This window comes from Manis javanica, chromosome 11, assembly GCF_040802235.1.
Source record: "Manis javanica isolate MJ-LG chromosome 11, MJ_LKY, whole genome shotgun sequence".
Taxonomy (NCBI): Eukaryota; Metazoa; Chordata; class Mammalia; order Pholidota; family Manidae; genus Manis; species Manis javanica.
This window is the reverse complement of record NC_133166.1, coordinates 4011232-4034159: the sequence shown is the minus strand read 5'-3', so window position 1 is coordinate 4034159 and position 22928 is coordinate 4011232. Positions and strand designations below refer to the sequence as shown.

The 22928-nt window shown below is 45.5% G+C and overlaps 1 protein-coding gene across 3 annotated transcripts in view; it reads left to right on the top strand.

Annotated features, from left to right (window-relative positions):
* AMOTL1 (angiomotin like 1) overlaps nucleotides 1-22928 on the top strand; it is a 142392-nt gene that overhangs the window by 15309 nt on the left and 104155 nt on the right. For 2 of the 3 annotated variants that reach the window (XM_073215831.1, XM_037010983.2), the window contains exons 2-3: nucleotides 2473-2607; nucleotides 12864-12914. In XM_073215831.1, coding sequence (XP_073071932.1) covers nucleotides 2523-2607; nucleotides 12864-12914 — 136 coding nt within the window. In that variant the 5' untranslated portion in view covers nucleotides 2473-2522. The remainder of the gene's footprint in view (nucleotides 1-2472; nucleotides 2608-12863; nucleotides 12915-22928) is intronic. The other variant, XM_073215832.1, reaches the window with a different exon arrangement.

Sequence of the window (22928 nt, the reverse complement as noted above, 5' to 3'; positions counted from 1 at the left end):
ACCACAACTCTAAGTTTGCAGCAGGCTTTCCCAGGGAAGCCACTCCACCTCATCGTACATGTTATTGAGTTGCCAGGTGCTGCTTTAAAGGAAAGCATTTCCTCACTTCCTATTCCCATGGTTGCATTAAATTTTTCTCTCTTTAGTATCTTCTCCATAGACTGAGTCTTTGATACAGAGTTTTGAATTGAAGAGAGGCTAAACACTTTACAGAAAACCCCTAATAAGTTGTTTTATATGGCCAGAGGCCTGGAAAGTATTTTCTAGGCTCCAGAGTTTTATGAGCAATTCTGGGGCTTCCTGTGGCTGAAATGATGGTGTTGGAGTTTCACTAACACATGTGACTGATTGAAGTGTTCCTCGAAATTTTCCTGTTTGATGCAATTTCATTTCACATTTTGTGCTTGGCTTTCCCAAGCTGAGGTGTGAAATTTAAGCATCAGAGAAACCAGCAGAGTCTGCAGGTTCAAGTTAATACAACCCTCAACATGAACCTCTATGCTTCAGACTAATGAAATAAAATGTCTGGCGGTGAGAACCTACTCTCATACATCCAGAAGAGATCACCTTGCAAATCTGCTTCCTGGGGGCCAGTGGATGCTTAGGCCACTGGGCCAAGAGGGCTGGGGAATGAAACACTCTCCAGTTAATCAGTAAAGCTCTATTTTTGTCAAAGTTATTAGAATCTGCAACTTCTCATGGATACTGCCGTATTACAATAGTAAATAAATGTTGCTTTTTAAGGACTTGTATTATTGTTAATGCTATTTCATAATCAGTAAAGATACAAGATGAATATTCAGTTTCTTTGGTTAAATGATGATACTGGTGTGACCTTGGCCAAGGTTTGTGTTTCTATTCCAGACATGTTTTTAGTTTTGCACAGAGAACTCCAATGACAGACCACCTCTAGTCTCAATCAGCCATGTCTCATGGCTGAGGCTCATGCCTCAGTTTGCTGGTGTATAAATAACATAGCTTTCTCAGTCCATTGATGTGGGTGGATAGATGGCCTCTGTATGTAAAGCATATTATTATAGGCTGCCAGTCTTGGAAGATTGGGCAGGCCTTTGACAACATCTAGTCTTAATTCCTTCACTTAAAGTTGAGGAAATTAAGCCCAGAGGGTAGTGAGTGGCTTCCCCAAAGTGACCCAGTTAGTGCTAGAGTCAGGGCTAAAATCTGGATTTATCAATGAATTCAATGTTTTTATGATGGCATTGTGCTATATCCACTCTAGTCTAGGATTCCCTTCTGAAACTTTCGAGTGCTTGCATTGAAAACGAATTCCTAGTGAACCAGCATCCAGTAAGTGTGGTACAATCTTTGGTACCTCCTGGTATTTTTTTAGAGATTTTTGGTCATTAGTTACAACTCCCAAGAGTACCATATTGCCCTAGGCAGAGAGCCAAATAGCAACAAGTCAATCTGCCACATCTGCAGTGCAGGAAACTGCCAGGGCATCTTTTAGGAAGAGTTATATTTGTTGTATTTTCAAAAATATATATGGTTTTGGGAGGAGATTTCCACTGCTCTACTCAAGCCATCATCTTGGCTCCGCCCCTGCCAGGGCATCTTTGAACAGCATTCTAGAGATTAAATCAAGCCAGCTGATGAGATTTTTGACATGTGCATGTACTACTCACTTCATTCATGTTAGGTCAACCAGTTGCATCCAATTACTCAGCCATGTCCATCAGAAGGCCTGCTACACACAGAGTGTTATGAAGATCTCTTTGTAACATGGGCGAAAGTTTGGGCATGAGTTGGAATAGACCCAGATACAGTTTATAGTTAAGATTCCCCAGGCTGGGCTTAGGCACAGCCAGTGGGGTGACCTTTTCATGAAAGCCGAGAGCTCTCGTGGCCTGTGACTTTCTATCATGGTTTTCAGAAGGAAATGGAAGATTAATTTGCATGGCCCTCCTTGGCCCTGGGATTTTCCTTTAAAATAATACTTATGGCGTACTTTTTTTCAGATTATAAAAGTAATTCATGTTTACTGTGGGAAATGCAGAAAATTAAAAAGAAAATAAAAAGCATTTGTATTCCAATACATTGGCAGCTACTTCCAAGTTTTTTGTTTAACATTTTCCAGCCTGCATTTTAAGCATCTATAGAAAGCTGTATCGACTTAGGAAATTAAGATTCTACTGGATCCTACCCTGAAATTCTAGGAGTCTATAAAACATGCAGAACTGAACCCAGTAAGTTTCAAGTTTCTTGCCTAAAGCCTGGCATGTGATAGTTGTTCCATAAACATTTGTTAACTGAATGGAAAGTTCATGGACTTGAACAGCATCATCGGAAGATCTCCCACTCGGCCATGCTGGAATCCTGACAACAGTCTTTGCATGCTAAAGAAACACAATAAACTGAACCTGACTACTTTCCTTCAAGAAACCTTCCCCCTTCCCAGGAGAGCATCAATAGTAATTCATCTTCCTTTTTTGTGCTCATTATTTATTTCAGGATATTCCATTTGATCTGAGAGCTGCTCATACAAAAGACTTGCTGGAAGCATGGACCTCAGTGAAAAATGTCCTTTGGAGGACGGAACCTGGTTGCCCCATGCTGGAATGCATCACTTTGCCAACACCACAGGGGGTATGGCTGCTTTTGATGTCCCTGATACACGTGGTCCTCTTCAACTCCTGCTCTCACTGGGTCAACCCAGCTGTACCCAGTATGTGCCCAGTGCTGTTTATCTTTTCAAAAGCAGCCGGGTGGAAAGGAGAGGGCATGAACTTGGGAGTCAGACAGACCTGGGTTCATATTCCTGAATTTCCTATTTACAGCTATGTGGCCTTGAAAAAAATCTATTATTTCCTCAGCTCTAATAGGAGAGTAAGACTGCCTACTTGCAGGGCCGCGATGGGGACCATGAGTAACGCAAGCTATTACTTACTTAGCCCCCACCCTAGTCAGGTTAGGAAGGCAGTGGTACACCTGTGAGCACCTAACGTGTCACGCCCTGTATTCCTGCTTATCTTGTCTCCTCTTCTCTCTTCTCAACAGCCCTGCAAGGACCAATGTTGAGAATAAGGCAACCAGTGCAAACAGAGTAGGTCAGCTCACCTTCCCTTCTTTCTCCTCATCCTAGCCTCTGATTAAGGCAATTCAGCATCAAATGATGGGGCTGTTGTTACTTTCCTGGAGTCAAGCATACAAATGTGAGAACCATAATCCTTACACAGATCTTGAGGTCCTGTGTCGGGTCTATGAGTCCACCCCTCCCCATCCCCAAATCTAAAGATCTGCTTTTAGTGGGAGGAGCCATCCTATGGATGCGGACATCAAAGGCCACTGAGGTTAATACATTCACATGATGTTTTTGGTGAGAGCATGCCTCCCATCTGTTTGTTGTTTATTCATTCATTCAACAAACATCATTGAGCCTTTGCTATGTGCCAAGCCCTGGGAACACAAGACAGAGAGAGCAACACAGACATGGAGATCAAGAGACCACACTCTCTACTGTGCCCCATCTTTAAAAGGGGGTAACTTGTGCAGCATCAAATTAACTGAGTTTTGCAGTGCACTGGGGTATGTCTTCCAACCAAGAACTACCATACACAATGGGAGATTCCCACAGGGAAGGCTGAAGCTCTGAGGAAGGAAACTGGATGCAGCCCACACAAAAACCAAGAGCTGTGCACCCCTGTGCCCTGTCACGCTGCCACTCTAGCCACTTTCAGGCAGTTCTTAAGCCAGCAACTCCTGACAGCCCATGGAAAAAGTGGAATCTCCTTAGCTAACCACACTGCCCCTCCTGGTCTGACCTCTGCCTGCCTCTTCAGGCATTTCTGGTTGCTCATTACTAAGACAAGCCCCTTCCATCGCCATGTCAACCTACCTCTGGATTGTCGAATATATCGTGCTCTCGCACGCCTGTGAGCCTTTGCAAAGGCTGTTATTACCATCTGCCTTCCACTCGGCAGATTCCTATTCATCTTTGAAGCTTAGGTCATCTATTCTGGTGCCTCCCAGATTCCTGTGTCTCAGCTCTTAACCACACCGTATGGTGACTGTCCCTGTCCTGGGCAGCCTGGGAGCTTCTGGAGGCAGGTGTCTTGTTTTATCCTTCTCTGCATCCCTTCCACAAGTAGCCTGGAGAATACTTGTTCTATATTTGATGGCTGACTGGCTGGAGGGCTGGATGAATGAATGAATTATGGGTAGGACCACATCCTCTGCATATCTCTGCCTTCACTGTGAGCCTGTACAACGGTGGCAGCCTAGCTGGTTGCACACTGCTTCCGGCACGCCGCATCACTCCATCATGCTTTCTGCACACCTACGGCCCCTTGTTCAATACTCCAGGCTTGTTCACCAAACTTGAAGGGAGAGAACAGAAAGGAAATAGGTGTGGCTGATCTGCTGGTTACTTGTGTAACCTAGACAACAGAACCATCCATCATAGAATTTTAGAACTGATAGCAGCTTTCGGGATCACTGTGACAAAGGGGTGGCTAAACACTGCTTATTGTGACCAGCTCCACACACTATCACATTCCTCCTGTGGGTTTTCCAAGTCATGGATCTTCAGGCTGCGGAGCAGGGCTGGCTAGCAGGAAGAGGAACCAGACTGTCTTAGATCTGCCGAATGGGGAGGCGCTGTTCTCTAGTAAGTGATGAGCTTCTGGGGCTGACGGAGGAGCTTGATTCTGCTGGGCGACAGACACCACAACATCTGGTCCCAGTTCAGACGATCAGTGTGTGACGATGAGGCGTCCAAGACAGAGTATGGTGGTGTTGTGGTATGCAGGTGAAGCACAGGGACAAGGGATCGGTGTGACTGAAATTTGAAAATCTTTTGGGCAGCTGGTGTTAGAGTGGTTCTCAGGGGCATGGGCTGGGGTTCAGGGAAAGGGCCCAGAACCCTAAGAGGATAAGGTAGAGTGCCAAAAGGGGCGCCTGGAGAAGTCCTGAAGTGGGGTGAGGAATCCTCCACTCAGAAGCAGAGTGGAAGGCCTGCTGGGTCAGAGCTAAGTCGGAATTGGATGAATTACCAAAGCATGTTTGTAATCATTTGTTAGGCATATTTACTGCACCAGACATTATGCTAAACCCTTTTGGTACAGATATAGAATGTCTCAGTTCAATAACAACCTTATTCCTGTTTTATGAATGAAGAAACTGAGCCTGAAGAAGCTGGGGAAACTGTGCAAGGTCATTCTGCTGGTAAATGGCAGAGTGGGGATTTGAACTCAGACCTGCCTGACCCCAAATCGCTGCAGGCTGGTGCTCCTCAATCCCCCGTCCTGCACTCCTTACTCTGCCTTCACCGTTTAAGGCTCCTGAGGTCCAGTCACAGATTTTTATTGCTAGTTATTTTATTGTCACAATAGAAAAGAGATCTAGCTTTGAGCAGGGCCAGAAAATAAACAGTGCTGCTGCAATGTGTAGACTACCATCCAAGACCCTCCTAGGGCCACTTCAGCTAATGCCTGGCCACTGCCTTGACCTACCTACTTCTGAACATCTTTCCTGCATGCCCCATGCCCATCCCTCCTCTCCCACCACTGGCTAGTACCAGCAGCTCCATCTCTGAGGCTCAGTGTGGATTTATGGGGGTTACACTTCTAGTGAAGTACCAGTGAAAGTCCTGGAAGTGTCTGGGCCTTGGGGTTTTGTTCTTGGCCTCATGGAGTCCTCTGAGAACTGTGTTATCTGCCAGGGAGGCTCAGTCATCCTGGTGAGTCATAGACCTTGAGGCAGGGCCAGATCCACTCAGCATCTGCCTTTGTGTTATCCTCAGAGCATCTCAGGCTGCCATGAGGGCGGGACAGCCTCGAGGAAGCTGGCTTCGGAGAGCCCAGGATGTCTGGGAGTGATATGGAGTTTCTGGAGGAAAGTCCCTCCGCCACTCCCACTTCCTCCTCTCCAAAAATACCCTCAAGGACCTGCGCCAGTGGTCTTTCAAACTTATTGGAAAGATCTGGAACACATTTTTCAAAGGAACTTGTGTGCAGTGCCTGGCACATAAAACAGAAGGGGGCCAGTGTTTGGCCAGGGCCCTGTTTCCAATCGTTGCATCACCAGGCGCTCTGGCTCTCCTTTGATTTTCCAGCTGCCACATCATAGGGGTGGGGAGCTGGTGCAGGAGGGGAGGCTTCCTCAGCCCTTCTCGGTGAATCTGCCTAACACGTCTCCTTCCTGTTACAGATGAGCTCACTCAGCTATTAGTGAATCCTGTTGTCATTTACTCTCCCCAGGGGACTCAACACGCTGCAGCTCCTCATCAGAGGGGAGGCAGGAAGTCTGGGAAGCAGAACCTGGCAGCGGAGGCCAGGTGTGCTGTAGAAATTCAGTGGTGCTGTTCCCAGTATGGTTGTGAAAACAGGAAAGAGCAGATTTCCCCTCTGGTGCCCCTCAAGATCAGGGAGCATTTTAACATCAGTCAGGAAGGAAGGAAAGCAGGAAATTTTTCTGAGGGCGCTCTGTGTGCCAATCATTCCAGGGACATTACTATTTAATTTTGTTCAAATCTTCGTTGAAATGTCATCAAGAAGTTATTATCTTCGTTCTGCAGATGAGGAAACTGAGTCTTAGGAAGGCAAGACAATGAAGCCGAGCTCATACAGCAAATGCCAGCAGAGCTCATCATGCTCAAACTCAGGTCTTATCCTCCAGTGCTATGATGTGTTCGTTTTGCTTTGCCAGTTCGAAAGGGCAACACTATTGGGCATCTCCACCTTGCGGTGAAACTTTTTGTCTATTTCTCTTGCATATGGTGTGGTAGAAATAATAATATGGTGGAATCTATTATCCACCATCTCCTATTGGTATTTGTTTTAACAAGTTTCATAAAGGTATTTCCATTTTACAGAGAAGATTGCAATCTAGGCAGGTTTGGAGACTAATAAAAGATTAGCGGCAAATCTAGGGTTGGAACCCAGGCCTCTGCTTCTCCTTCCAGCATTTATATTATGTTGACTGCTAAGGCCTCCTTCTTGGAAAAACTATTTTAATTGGAAAGAAGAGAGGCCCCCCCATGCAGCCCAAGAGGACTATTTACAGTCTCCGAAAGAAGAGATTTCCCCTCAGGACTCTGTCCAGGAGGCTGGGGTAGAGAACGAGAGATCAGCGTGGTCTCTGCATCTCAGCAGAGACTCCCATTCATCCTGTGGGCTTCTTTTTCAATGGGTTTGTCATAGATTCCAATTGCAGCCAATGCTTTTGCCCTTAATTTTAACACAGGGTGTTTGATCCGATTTCATTCTGTAGATCTGAGTATGAATTGGACGTGTCTGATTTTCCTATGCAGAGCCCTTTTCTTGCGTTTATTTTTGGAATGGTTCTTTATTCTGATTCATGTCCATATACACCTTCGAGTAGTTTCTTGGCTTAGCCAGAGTTTATTCCCTTCAATATGAGTGAGGAGTCCTAAATCTTCATCTCTGTTCCATACTTGGTAACAGGAAACCTAGGGGGCTGCACAGATCCAATTTGTTTATATATAGTTCATAAAACACCTTGCTTTTGTTAATAGCATCTATTGCATTGGTACTTGAATTTTACAGAAAACATATTTGACATTTAGCAAAATGAATCCTTGGCTTCTTATCGTACTTAATAATCATATTATCTTTTGGCTTGTATTGTTTCTGCTAAGGGTAATGATATTTTTTTCAGGTGAGACATAGCAATTCTCCCTATAAAGTGTATTTCTTTCTTCTGGAAGTTACAAAACACTTAAAGCAGTTATCTGAGGCTGGACTTTCATTTAAAGGAAATAAAGCAACTATGTTTCCTTTCTCCCTTTCATGAAGGATTATAAAGAGAAACGGGGTTGTGCTAGAAGAAACTATTAAACCCTAAGAGAAGGAAAAATGTCCTTTGGGCCAATTCAGTCCTGGAGCTGTGACCAATTAAGTGCAAATTTCTTTTTGATGAAACCTTATGGGTGGGCATTCATTTGTCCTTGGTGTCCTCTGGTGGCTCTTCCTAAGAGGGTGCAGATCAGATACACGATAATAAGAGAGTCATGCTGGCTCGGGCAGGCACGGCCCCACTCTTCCCTTCTAAATCCGTCCTGCCCATGCTCCCTTGGGAGAGGAGGGGAGGAGGGCGGGTTATTGCTCCTGCTGTCTGCTTGGCTGTTAACTAGCAGAGGGCCTCCAGGAGACAGAAGACTACCTGCAGAGAAGATGAGCAAAGGACAATACCAGGGAGGAAAGGAAGGCAGAGGGAGGGCTCAGCCCACATTTTTCTGTCTTTCATGCTTGAAATTGGTGACCTTCTAGGGGTTGGAGTCCAGAAGGCTGTGCACAGATTCTAGTGGATTCTTGCTACCGTTCTAATTTGTTATTATGGCATTTGTGCAGCTGTTTCTTGCAAAATGAACTGATAGCATGCATAGGCTAAGCCCCCACTCTCCAGGTGGCATTTGGCCCCCTCATCCATCCCTTGGAGGAAGAAGCCAGATCTGTGTGAGAACACATCTCCTCTTCTTCTCCACTGACCGAGGAGCTGTGTAACCCCTGGGAACCCCCAAGTCAAAGCAGCTCATAAAGGCCAGATGGGGACAGCAACCTTTATATTAAAGCTAGGGGGCTGAGTTCCCAGGCTAGCTCCCCCAAACCCGTTCAACTCATGAGAGAGCAGGAACAATAGTAAGAGTGCACATTAGACATTAGCTCCCTTGTGTAACATTTCTATGGAAAACCTGAGTCCCAGAAATACTTCCTCCTTGATGCTTTCGTCCCTCATGTCCCACACTCTAATAAATGCTGCCCTAGAAATTGGAGGAGGGATGCCCTCTTCCTGTCTGTAGAGGCATGGCCGCAGGCTGCTTAGTCTCCTTGTAGGACACTTACGAGGGGACTCAAACAAGCTCCAGCCTTCTGTGTGGGAGAGAAAGGAACATTTCTAGGTATACACTGTGTGCCAGGCACTGTGCTTGGGCTGTCTCATGCTTTCTCTGTTTTACTTCTCCCAATAATCCAATGAGATAAGCATTATTATCAGGAAACAGGCTCTGAGAAGTTTAGTAACGTCCCTGAGATTTCCCCCTAATAATGGCAAGAGCTGAGATTCCAACCTATACACGTGTGCAGCATCCTTTAGAACTCAGGGATGCTCCAGTAGAACCCTTCCTTTATAAAAGGCCTATAAGAGTCAACTATTATACAGAGACTTTGAACATTGCCTGAGGTTTGGCATGGTCCTTTTTCACGGAATTCTTTATTAGACACTAAGCAACATGAGGGCAGGAACCTGTTCTGACTATGTTTGTGTCTGCAATGCCTAGCACAGTCTTGGAAGCATGACAAATGCCCATTAATATTTGATTAACAGGAAATACTGTTTGCTCTGCTTCCTAAGATAGAAAATTGAACTCACGTGTTTTAGAAAAATTTCAACAGCCAATATTGAAACAAGAAAAATATTTTCTCAACCTTTGGTCAAGTAGGAAATTCAATACCTAAGGTGCTGTTGTAAGGAAATTTCTTGGCTTATGAGTCATCCATGTATAGGAACAAATGGAAGGGGCAACCATTGTGACTTAGAACAGTTTGGCAGGCTCCAGAATCCAGTCACCAGGTAGGACATTTGTAATGCTCTTCCTATGGGGAAAACCTGCTCCCAGCTCCATATAACCAACTTTCAAGCCAAACCTGAGAACACAAACTAAAACTTGGGGACAAGGTAACTTTGACCTTAATTTGAAGTATACTCTGGTTATTGATTTCTTTCAGTAACTCAAAGTTGAGGGAAAGAAAAGAGTGTTTTTCCCAGCTATAAAGGAGTAAACCACTCAATAATAACTACTACTTACCAGATTTTTCACTATCTAACATTCTCTCTTCCAGGGGTTCTAAGAACATTAGTTTATTGCACTCTCACTTCAACCTTATGAGGTATGATTATTATCTCTGTTTTTACATAAAACTGAGGCTGGCAGAAATTAGATTACTAGTTGGTAGTAGAGCTGGTATTAGAACTAAGGTCTGGCTGACCACAAAGCCCTCTATAGAAGGTCTCTCTTGGAACACAAAGGGTATTTGCTTCTTAATGTGATGGGTAAATGGAGGATACTGGTCCTGTAGACAGATCATCTGAGGTCATGCATTCATGGTATCAGTGGGTCAAACGCTGCTATTAAGATCAGGGACTGATTATAGAAATTGGCAATGGCAAGGTCAGTTTTGACAAGAACTACTTTTGGAAGAGCCAGATGTCTGTATGAAGAGCAAAACGAAGAGGTGGACACAATTAGTGTAGACAATTCTTTTGATGAATTTCGTTGGAAAGGGCAGCTGAGAATTGGGAGCAGTAGTTGGAGAGAGAGGTGGAGTCAAGGAAGGATTTTTTTTTAAAGATAGGAACAGAGTAGTATGTCTGTATACTACTGGAAATGATTTAGGACAAAGGAAAACATTAATTTTGGTAGAAAGGGGGAAAAGCCACATAAGAGGGTATAGGATCTAATGTACAGTGGAGCAGTTGGCCTTACACGGAGTATATATGGTTCACCCAGAGTAACAGAAAAGCTGGGACACTTAAGTAACCCAGGCACATGTAGGCAATTGCTGGCCTGCACCAAGGTCCACTTGAGATTAGTGATCACAAATTGAAAATAAGTCCAGGCAGCATTATTTATGCTCCTTAATCATGTCTAGGTAGAGAATTAGATTTTATCAGGGTTGTTGTTTTTCTAGGTAAGTAGTAAGAGGGGGGGCGTAGAACATGAAGGTACATGTACAAGAGAAATGACAACAATGAACCTGGAAACTTAAGTGCATGATGAGGAGAGTAAGGAATAGAGAAAAGGTCGTGGATTAATAAATTACAGGTGCTGTTAGTATCAAGGAGACATTGGATTAAGATAACACAGAGAATAAACTGGAAAGATGAAAAGTGCTGCTTGGAGAGTGGAATGCTTGACATAGAGATTATGGACGGTGTGAGAGCAATAAACTGGGATAGCTGGAGGATGTTGAAGAATTGAGAAACCAGGGTGTGAGGAGAATCCACTATGTAGATTCAGAAATAAGAATTATCATAGGAGTGGTACTAGGGAAAGTGACAGTGAACCAGATGCCAACATCTTCAAGGAATGAGGTGGAATATCCCAAGAGTCTGTAGATAGCTGCAGTAAGTAGCGGTGGTGGGTACTATGATTTGTTACTTTCAAGGAGAGCCAGGTTTCAATCAGAGTAAGAAATTGAGACGTTCAGAGGAGAGGCTAAGGGTATTGGGGATTTTGCTGATGATAAACTGTGCATTCCAGAGGACAAATAGAAGGATTCTAGGAGGTGGGAGGGGGTGCACTTTTGCAGACATTCACTGAAGTGCATTCACTACTTGGACCTAGGAGGTCAGATTGTGAGGTGTGGGAAACAAGAAGAGGATACAGAGATAGGCAAGGCTGCTCAAGCATGGCTACTTCAGGGGGCAAGGCCAGCCCCACCCTGCTTCCCTGCATTCCTCCAGGAGCATGCTGGCCAAAGTGGGTGGCTTCTTTCTGTCCTCCAAGGTCATCAGTTAACCAAAAGCTGACAGTGGAAAACCAGAGATGGCTGAATGTTTACAGAATCAGAGCACATGGGTGTGGATCCAGGGGACCCTCGGGCTGCTGCAGCTGGTGATCTGATCACTTTGAGACTATAGAAGGCCGCAGGGGGTTGCCAGGCTGTTGGCTCCACCTGTCAGTCTCTGAGGACAAGGACGACGAAGGGGCAACCATTTGCCACGTTTGCTCCTACCTTCCCCTGAACAACTTCAGTGTGGCCTCTCACTGGAGAGCCTCCTAAAGCCCAGCGCCCTCCCAGGCAGAGCAGTCAAGGCAGGGCTTCCTGGAGGAAAATACGTAATGCACCTAATCTAATTTATTCAGGTCACTGACCCAAAGAGGGAGATTTCTAGAATCTGACATGAATTACTTTAAGACCTGCAACTCAGACAGACTCTCTGACAGTAACTTCTGTTTCTACATTCTGTATTTTAAACCACTTAACTCTTTATATAGTAGAAGGAACACTACTCTGCTCTCCGCAGACAGACTGCCTTCACAATGCTGTGCAGTCATCCATAAATTCTCTGACTTCGAGGCTCAGTTTCCCTACCTGTGAAACGGAGACTATCCTGCCTGCTTGACGGTCTTCCCTGCTTGAACCAGGTGGTCTCTTAAAAGGAGAAAATATTGTTTGGACTGGAGTTAAAATTCAGGTTCAAAAAGGAGGACGGGGCTGGGGGCATCTGAAGCTCCTCCTCTCTTGCTTGCTGCAAAACATATTCAAGCTCTGAAAATCCGGCATCTCCCATGAGAAGCACAGAATTAACGATTCCCCAAGCATCGGAGTAGGGCAGACATAGCACAAAAAAAGCAGCAATCGTTTTAGAACTGGCTAGGCTTAATTTTTAGTAAATGGGCAAAGGAGGTGGCGGTGGGGGAGAACACCCTCCAACCGCGACTTGGGAGGCAGCGCGCGCGCCCCTGCCGAGAGTGACGGCCGCGGTCGCCCAGCAACCGGCGGCGGGGCTGCGCGCGGGGCGCGGGGCCGGCGGGCGCGGGGAGCTCGCCGCCTCCGCCGCGGCGCGCCCTCGGATGCGGTCGCGGCCTGGCGCCCCCCGTCGGGGTCCGCGGGGTGGCTCCTCGGAAAGTTGGCGCGCCCCTGCCCTCGCCTGGAAGGCGCTCTGTCCTTGGGCCGAATTGTTCCCCCAAGTTTCTCTGGCAATTTCTTACCCCCCGTGGTTCCGGCGCCCCAAACCCCGCGCGGCCGCGGGTTCCCGGGCGCTGATCGCTGGGGAGAGAAGCCCGCGCTTTTCTAAGGGACTTGGGGTGGCTGATGCTGACCGCTCGCCCTGAGTGGTTGCGATTCTGTTTTTGTCTTCTGCTTTTCTTTTTCCTCCAGACAGTGAGTTTGGGGAAGCCCCTCTCGCACCCTACAGCCCGGAGGAGTTAGGTAAGTCTGCCCCTTTTGCCTTTTCTTCTCCGAATTCCGCCAGAGAACCGCGAGTTTGGGGGGCGCCGTGGGGCGGGGGAGAGAGGAGGGGCGGGTGACGCTCACCGGGCTGCACCTTCCCTTCGCTGTGCGAACTGGCCCTTGTGGGCGCGGGGCTTTGGGGTGGCGGGGAAAGTGTCAGATGTGCGGTGGGGGGGGGGGGGGGGGGGGCGGGTGGGCGTGATGCTCGGAGAAGCAGGGCACAGCTAACTTCCTGGGCCTCTGTGACTGGCCAGAGTCCCCGCTGCCTGGAAGGACACCTCGGGGGACTTGTTCTACCTGCTTGAGAAAGACGCCGTGTGCAGTCCTTAACCTATTTTAATGAAGTCGAGGGCCAAAAACTAGCAGTTGGCTATTAAATTTCAGGGGGGTGAGCTGCGTTCCCCCTGGTGCCTGTACCTCCTTCAGCCTCTGGGTGCCTGGGAATTGGGCATTTCATCCTCCTGGACCTGTCCTTGTAAGTGTAGATTTGGGGTGGGTGAATCGTGACTCTTCTGTCAGAGACAGACTTCCTCGTGTGAAGAGAGGAGGAAATCGGCACTGTCAGGATCCCTTTAAGTATTCCTGCCATCCAGTCTTACTTTGGTAGCTTAGGGGTTGGCTTCTTTGCTTTGCTTTCTTCTCACTCTCCGATTCAGTTTAACTGCTACCAATCTGGGCTGTCAAGTCTGTCCTCTTATCACGAGCTTAAAAATCTTACCTTCCTACCATGAAATGACAACTGTTTAAAAATGTTTATCCACGGTAACACTCTTTGCCTGGGGTACCTCGTTCCTGGTCAGCCTTTCCTCCTGGGATGTACGCCCTCATCAAGTCCCACGCCACCTGAAGTAAAATTCCACTTCAGCAGGACTTTCATTTCTAGAAGCTGGGAGCCCAAAATAGATCTGGATGAAGGATCACATGGGGAGGCAGGGGAGAGCACCTTGCTGTATTCTGAAGATGTGTTTCTGACCAGTTGTGAGGCAATCATATCTCTGTAAATGGAATCATAGATTAAATGCATGAACAAAACTAGTATGTAAAGGCACACAGTGTGGATCCGTTTATGAAATGAGATGACATCTAAACCATAGCTTTGCACGAAGAGATTTACTAAGAGGGCAGATTCCCAGTGATCTGCTCCATCCATGTGTAATTGTGTATTAATGATACCAGCACTGGCACTCCACAGTGTGACAGAAGCTATTTGGTCTTCTTAAATTTCCATAAGCATAAACAGTGAGAAACTGCCTGTATCACCACTGAACTGTTTGCATTCACAGAATAGTTTATGTACCAGAAAGGCCCCAGTTGTTTGACTCTAGCATTTCCGTATTTACCTCAGGTCTAACTGGACTCAGACTAACAGCCTGGCTGAGGCCCCGATAAATAGGGAGATCTCTTCAAATTCGTGGTAGAGAATAAGAAAACAACCTTTTTTTCTCTTCACTTCCTCTGTGGGAAAAGCCCAGTTTCTAATGAGGAGCTGAAAGTGGTACAGGAACCATGGGGTTCCCTCCTGGGCTTGGGGCTGCCAGGTGGCTGAGAATATAAACCAAAAGTATGAGAGTCTGAGGCCAGGGTTCCCACTGCTTCAGCTTCCTTAGTAGACAGGTTGACTAGCCGGTTTTCTCATCTTGGAGACGCTGGAGCTGTGCCAGCTGACCTTTAAGGCATCCAGTTGTAGCCTCCTGAGATACTACGAGGAGCCATAAGCTACAGGAAGCCCATAGTTACTGGATATTTATTATTTACATTCATGTGCCATGCTGTTTGTTTACATGAGGTCTCAAAAAGGTTATTTTCTCCCTGGCAGAACTCACTGGATAGCACTGCATTGCTCCCATGCTATTCAGGTCAAACAGGGAGCTGGCATTTTGCCAGTGGAAAGAGTCATGATAGTTTTTGGTGCTTTTCTTAGACACACAGCAGGAAAAATTCCTCTTACAGCAGTTGATGAGCTTGTCAAGTCAAGCAGCCGTTCTTTCTGGAGCACACATGAGCACACATTTATCCCCTGGCCAGAATATAAGGGACCTGGAGAAAAGGAAGAGGGAACTCATAAAAACCTCGTTAGAATTCCATCACAGCACTTGCTTGTGACCTTGGACAGGGGACTAAACTGCTCTGAACCTTAGTTATCTTGCCATTCCAACTGCAAACTTTGCATGGATGGTGTATGTAAAGTCCTACACCATGTTTCATATATGTAGGTATTCAGGAAGTGATTGTTGCTGGTATTTTATCCCTGTTATTCATTTAAAAGGCACTTACTTCATATGCAAGAAGGATTGAGCTCTTATCAATTGTCCCACCTATTGCTCCAAACCATTTTTATTTGTAGAAGTTTCTGTGCAACTCACCTAGTCTCCAAAAAGATTCTCAGGGATGGTGATCAGGCTGATTGAATTATTTAGTGGTTTGTCCCTGCAGCATGTAGAATGGTTTTCCATCTGAGGTCCTTGGTGACAATCCCACTACTTTCTTCTGGTGTGACAGGCAGTCTGTTTCACCTCCAAATTTTCATATGTGTCTCTATATAAACTGCAACTGGCTCCTTGGGGGATTTATTTTCAGTATTGAAGCAAGATCATATAATGAAATAAAGTTACCTAAAAAGGGGTTTTTCTAAAGGCAGTAGAAAAAGGAGTCTATTTCTAGATGAATGCAGTAGGAAAGGCAGCCTGTGATGAGTCCAGAAATATGCCTTCTTTCCTGGGATGGTACCATTTTCTAAGGAGGCAAATCGCGTACCTCTCCACAGCCTTTCTATAGTCCCATCCAAACGTAGAAGTGATGGCCCTGTGGAGGGAGGTAAGAACCAATGCATGGATCTTCATGATCTGTAACACCCCCACCTCTTCTAACTTTCTAGTTATACTGAACTATGGGGTAGTTGAGCCTTGTTCCCTTTGTCTGCATGCCCTTCCTCCCCTGCCTGGCTCCTACCCCTCCTTCAACATTAAGCCCATGTGTCACATCCTCCTAGTGGTTTTCAACCCTACATGTTAGAATCCGGGGAGCTATTGAAAGTCCTGAGACTAAGTCCTAACTCTAACCAAGTACATCAGAATTCCTGGAGTGTAGACCCAAGCATCAGTGTTTTATCAGCATTTTTGTTTAAATCACATCCCAAGTAATTCCAATGAGTAGCCAATGTTGTGAGCTACTGCACCAGACTTTGGTCCCCACATTCTTCTCTGTAAATCCAGCAGCCAGCCCAATGCCTGGCACAAGCATGTCTTCAGTAAATGCATGCTGATCGAGTGAGTGAGGGTCACCCCTGGGGTGCTCTGTCTTTTCATAGTTACATATCTTTAAGATTGGCCTCTCTGCTTCTCCGAACAGCACCTTGGGGACTGAATCCTTTGACCTGTGACCTGTATCTCTCTCCTTTGTTCATTCTTTAGGCTTATCCAGTTTACTTTTCTTCTTAAAAATCGAAGTTTTAAACAATTTTTAATAAAAATAACACATGCTTATTTAGAAAGTTTGGACATTAGAAAGAATGGGGAAACAGTCCACTCTCACCAGCCTGAAGCAGACGGGTCCCTTGTTTCCTTAGCTTTTCCTAATTTGTTGTCCTTCGGGGTTGCTTGACCCCCTGGCATGCCTCAGTGAACTCAGCTGCTGCCCTCTGTGCTCAGACCCTGTGAACTTTCCTCTGAGTCCCGAAGGGAGTTGCCTGTGAGCATGACGTTCTTGGGAGCCACCAGGACTTACTCCCGCAAGGGACAGTGTATCATGAGAGAGGACTTTTGTGCGCTATTTTTGCCTTCCTCATTCAAGCAAGATGTATAAGATTTATTAGAATAAATGATAACGTTTGTGTAATTCTTTAAAACAGTAATGTAAATGTCTGACACCTACCCCCTTGCCCTCCTAAAATCTGCGATGAGAGTGCAGCACTGGGTAATAGTGTGACAACCTGTCAGAGTGCAGCAGCTTGGAAGTATACACTTAGTCAGGAGATGCTAACTGCTGGAACAAACAAACCCAACTGGCAGTGGCTTAACACCATAAAGGCAGAGTTTCTTGCTTGTGTCATAGTCCAGTGTCTCAACCTGGAGGTAACCTATGTACTCTCAAATTCCAAAAGATAAGGACTAGTCCCATAGCCTCACCCAGACAGCCCTAGGCTGGGAAATGTAGTCTAGTAAGGTGTCAGGAAAAGGAGAACACATTGGTAACCACTAGCAATCTCTACCAGTCATCTTTCTCTTATTGTCCAAACCACAATGACTAACCAACTAGCCATGTAGCCTTCGTCTTATTTAGGATACTGTTTTGGCTGCTATAACAAAGGCTAAAATGACAGTGACTTAAATAAGAAACAAGTTAATTTCTCATTCATTTAGAGCATAAACAGTGGCTTCATTGTGCTCTGATAGTCTCAAATTTCATTTCTATGAAGTGATAAAAGGTGGCTGCTTCAGATCCCACCATCACATCCTCATTCCAGTCCATAGGAAAGAGAGCAGGATGGTAAAGGGCACAACCTGAAAGCTGCATACATTAATTTCACTTACATTCCTTTGGCCCAAACTTCAGTCAGATGGCCATACCTGGGTCCAAGAAGGCTGGGAAGTTTGGGTAGGACTAAGGTGGAGTCTGCTGCCAGAAGAATGATTGAGTAGGGTATAGCAAGCAAGAGGTGCTGGATAACTAGTAAAATTTTATGCAAGTACAGGAAGCATATCTCAGTGGTTAAGAGCATGGACTAAGAGTCCTGCTGTGTGGGTTTGAATTTTGTTCCACCTCTTACTTGCTTATGTCCTTGAGCAAATTACTCAGTCTATTATCTCCATCTCCTAATCTGTCTAACCATGTGTCAGCTATTTTCTGATGCTCTTCCAGACCCACTCATCACTCCACTCTGTGCCCTGGAAAGCTTACCTTTTGGAGGGTATCATTTGGCTTCCAGTTGGATTTGGCCAGCACCGGAACCATATGAGAGGGTGGAAAGAAAGGATGTCAGGGTACTTACAGGCTGTGGGATAATGTGGCTGTATTATTGTAGGCCACAGCTCCCCTACAGTTGTCCTTTCTTATAGCATCAAATCTTGCTGGATTTTGCCTCCTTTCCCACCAACATAGGGGTGGTGTAGATCCCTGCTGTGGCTGGACCCACCGTGCTTCTTGTTCACTCATTTCCCCCCTCCTGCCCCTCACACTCGTGTCAGCAGTCCTTCCATCAGACTTTCTGCAGTCACTCCTATCACCTGTTTCCTGATGGTGTCCTGACTGGTATGCTGGGGATAACAGAACCAATCTCAGGCCATGGTGGTGAGGAGTAAATGTGTTTTAGGAGCAAAGACTCGAATGGAGCAGCCTTCGTTAAATGTTTATGTTTTCATGTCCCTAGACAAGTGCTTGGATACCTTCAGGCATGGTCAAATTCTCTGAAAGATTGAACTTCTAACATATAAATGGAATAATATTGCCACTCATCTCCTTATCCCAACCCTGGGCTAGGAAGATACTGTAAGACTCAAGAGTTGTGAACAAATCTATTTTGGAACAAATATAGCCTGCATTGAAAGTTTCTTCTCTCCCATTATATGGGGATGAAAAAGAGAAAGGGACTAGGCTTACTATTCACCTACTCTGTGATGGGCATTTCACATGTGTAAATATTCTATCCAACTTCCCAGCTGGGAGTTTAAGTCATGTCACCCACATTGGTACCCCCAAATATAATGATTTCTAAGGATTTGCCTGCTCATATTACTAAAAAATAAGTTCTTTCTCTAAGACTACCCTCCAATTTTATGTCCAAGAATTCTCAAGATTGCTTGTGTGCATCCACAGACTCAGATGTCACTGCTCTAGCCTTTTGCCAGGGGAGCTGGAATTCAGATACACCTTATTAAGGCCAGTGGACACCTTCGTAACAGCTCCATGTTCTCTATTCTTCAGCAACCAGTGGCCACAGGATGCTAGCCATCACTGCTGCCCCTGCTCATGCCAGGACCTGAAGGCTTGACATTTGCTTGCTAGGACCTGACTGGTGTCCCAGTGTTCTACCTTCTGCTGCCCACCAGGACGAGTACACCACTCTCTGGTGTGCTCTTTCAGCTTCAGAGAGGGCCCAGGACCCTCCGACACACAGTTGGAAGTTGGCTCATCAGCTCTGAGCCAGTCGCCCAACACCAGGGCCATTAGCCCCAGCCCTGGAGCCACCGCAGATCTCTCCACCCCTGCAAGCCTGTCTGTCCTGCCTTTCTCCTCCCCCAGCCAGAACACAGCTTCTGGGAGGGAGGGAGTTTTCATCCCAGTGGAACATTTTCTCTAGATGATTGACAGTGGGAAATTCTGTTCCCTTCTCAGGAAACCTCACCCTACTGTAGGGGTGTGGTCTGGCCTTCTGGCTCCAGCAGAACAGCCACAGAGCAGTTCACTATTGTTATGTTCCCTAAATCTGGGCAATGCAGTCTCTTCCGTGATTGATCTTGTTGGGTATATCAGCATATTTCATTCTCAGAACAACTTAGTGAAGCAGGCATCATTTTCACATTATGGAGAAGGAAACAGAGGCTCAGAGTGGGTACATTATCTGGTCAGTGTCACACAGCTGGAAGTAAACCTAAGATTCAAAATATAATCTCTGGCTCCAGAGCCAATGTATTTCCTGGGGAGGAGAATATACAGGTTGCCCCCTGCTTCCAGGGACAGTTGGTTGTGGGTTGAATACAATAAATTATGTGAAAGTAACTAGCACAGGGTCTGGCAGGATAGTATATAACTGTTTAGTACATATTCTTTGATTAAATGAATGAATGGTAGGGGCTTGAGGCTGTATATATATGTTTGTTTCTTCTTTAGACTGTCAAATAATGTTCAGAACGTCCCAAAGGAATTTTCTCTAATGGGATCTGAAACCACAACTGGAAAAACTCCTCCTGGATTCCTTCACTCAATTCCTGCTCTTTCTGCTCCGTATTACAGCATAGAGTCCCTGGGATGGGAAACTTCTTCTAGTTTCCTGATGTTAATAACACTATTCCTAAAGGAAACTAAGCCTTTGTGGAAGCCTAATTTGGGGCAGATCACTAAGAAGCCTGGAGAGGAATCTGAAACATAACTAAGGACAGGTGGACTCAGGCTGGGGAGTAAAATTCAGGGCTACTCCTGTAGTTTGTATGTGAAGTAATGCAATGCATTACCCAGGAGGTGAGGTTTTATTTCAGGGTGCTCTGTTTGGAAGAGAATGGAGTAAGAAAGGAGTAGGATAAATGGTTATCCACCTTAGCTAAAAAGAGGAAGAAAGACTAAGGAAGGAGATACAGAGGAATGTGATAAAATACACACACACACACACACATACACACACACACACACACAATGTGACCTTTGTACCCCAAATCCAGAGACAGGGAGGACATTTTCCTTCTCAAAGAGATGTTTTCTCTAGAAATATATAGGATTATGTCCAGGTATGCTTGAACATTAACCACAAGCGTGACTTCCTAGAAACAGTGATATTTCATCAATCATTAAGGACTCCTGGAGTCTAAAAAGTGTTAAGTAAGCAGCTTGATCTGTACAAGAACCGTATGACTGTGGTTTCTGGGTCATGTTCTTACAGACAATCATTCTGGAATATGTCCTGTTTGTTCCCGTTTCTCTCAGATCAGCTTTGCCCAGGTGGGCACATTAAAATGACGCGATAACACCCGTTTGCTCCCTTCCTCTCTCTGCCACGCCTCCTCCTTTCCCCCCACCGCCCACCTCGGCTCTCCAGCTCTCCCCGGCCCCATCTCCGCTCTGCTTAGCTCTGTCAGCCTCCACCCGCTTCTTCCTCATGCTTCCTTCTTTCCTTGCCCATATTAAGTTGGAATATGGACAGAAAAGGCCGTGTTTGCTTTCCTAGGGCCCTCTGCCAGAAAACGGAACAGGTCAAATTATAAAGAGAGGATTCAAAAAAAAAGATAATGCTCTGGCAAAATGGGGACCCAGATGTTCAGGGGCGGTTCTGTGGTCTTAGCTGCCTGCTGCCTGCTGGAACTCACTCCCTGTAGCCTTAGTTACTGACATTCATCATCATGGCGCACATGTGTGGTTATTTTAACGTCAAATATGTGTATATATTTATCTCTGTTTAACTCTTCTCTCCCTGTGACCTTTGTACCCCAAATCCAGAGCTGGCAAGCTTACTGACCACCTGGTAGCCAGATATATTTTCAGCCTCTTCTCTGAGGGTTTTTTTTAAGACTACCAGGAAGGGTGGGTACTGTAGCTGCTTTCAGGTCACTGTTTAACATTAAATATTTCATGGAAACTTAAGGTTCTTAAGAAAATAGAGAAGGGAACTGTGAGTGCAGAACTGGTCTGAAGTGAACCCTGTGGAAAGTCTGGGGCTGAAAGGGGGCTGAATGATGAAGGTCTCCTGCTGGGATTTGTAACCTGCCTGCATGCCTTCATTTCTGTCTCCAAAGGTTTGCTGTTTACTGGCTGCTGACCAAAAAGAAGCCCATTATTGTAGCCCATGTGGCCGGCCCGCCAGAGAAGTTAGATCTTCTCCTCCTTTAAGAAAATATTCCCCTTCTGGTTCTAAAAGCTGCTTCCTCCCAAACTTAATAAAGAGGAATTCGAGATTCTCAATACTTGCTGTGGACTAAGGAGCGGGGCAGGTAGTTTTATGTCCCTGTGAGACCCTTGTCTGGGTTAACCTCATGTGCCACCTGCTGCCTCCACCTCCAGTGGTTGCCCTTGTCATGTAGGAGTGTAACTATAGTCAAACAAGTCAGCACATCTAAAGCATGCCCAAGAGTCCCTGACAAGTGACCAGCATTTAATACATGATATCCTTATTTGACTGCTTTCCTTTTTTACCACCTTTTCCCCCTTCCCTCATGACTTTCAGGTATGTTCTGTTTTTCTGAACACCATTCTATTTCTCCTTCCCTATTCTGTTCATCTAGTGACATTGAAAGAAGAAAAAAGGGGAAAGAAAATCAACCACAAAGTCAGAAAGCCAAAGACACCAACAGCCCAAATAATGCCTCTGGCAAATTAGAGGAAAGCATGCTGTCCAAATGGATGAGGAGCAGAGACAGTGTTCCCAGTCTAGTACAAGCTAGATTTCAGCTGCCCATCTCTGCCTCATTCACTCCCTCAGCCTGGCACTCTTGTGCAGTGAACAGCTTACACAACTGAACATGGTAACCCCAGTTTCCCAGCTCTCTCATGGACATGTCTTCCCTTTTCTGGGAACTTTGTTAGTGTTGTGTAAATACTAAAAAGACTAAATTCTCCTTTGAATAATTCTTTTAAAATAAATTTCACCCACATTGTTTACACGAGAGGATTTGTTTTCTCTAAGTTCTTATCTCCTGAATAAAAACAATGTCTAAAAATTGTAATACTTTTGCCAAGAGTTAGCCAAAACTTATTTACTGCAGTTCAAATGGCATTTTAAAAATGCATTATAATAAAAAAGAGACAATATTTGTTAAGTGCTTTCTATGTATTAGGTGGCTTGCTAAGAACTTTATGTCACTCATTTCAAAACAATCCTGTGAGGCAGGTGGTATTATTTCCCTCATCTTAGGGATGGGGAACTGAAGCTTAGGCAAGTTAAATAACTTGCTAAGTCATATGTCTGTTCTTCCCCACTGCTGGAATCCTTAACCACCATCCTCAATTCCAAAACAAGTTGCTAAGACCCAAATTTCTGATTCTCAGCAGCAGATTCTGGGAAGCACTATGATTTGCAGCCAGATCTACTTGACTGGAAACTTTGGGTTGACCTATTTACTATACTGCCTGCGACTTGTCACACACTGCAGGCTAGGCCTGGGACACAGGGTCAGCACATCTAAAGCATGCAGAACAGTGTCACACACTGCAGGCTAGGCCTGGGACACAAGGGTGAATGAGACACAGTATCTACCTCAAAAAAAGAGTAACCTGACTTGGGGAGGAAGACCAGTTAACAGAAAAATGTACAATGTGGAGCTCTGGCTTCTCCAGCCAATGGGCACTTACTGA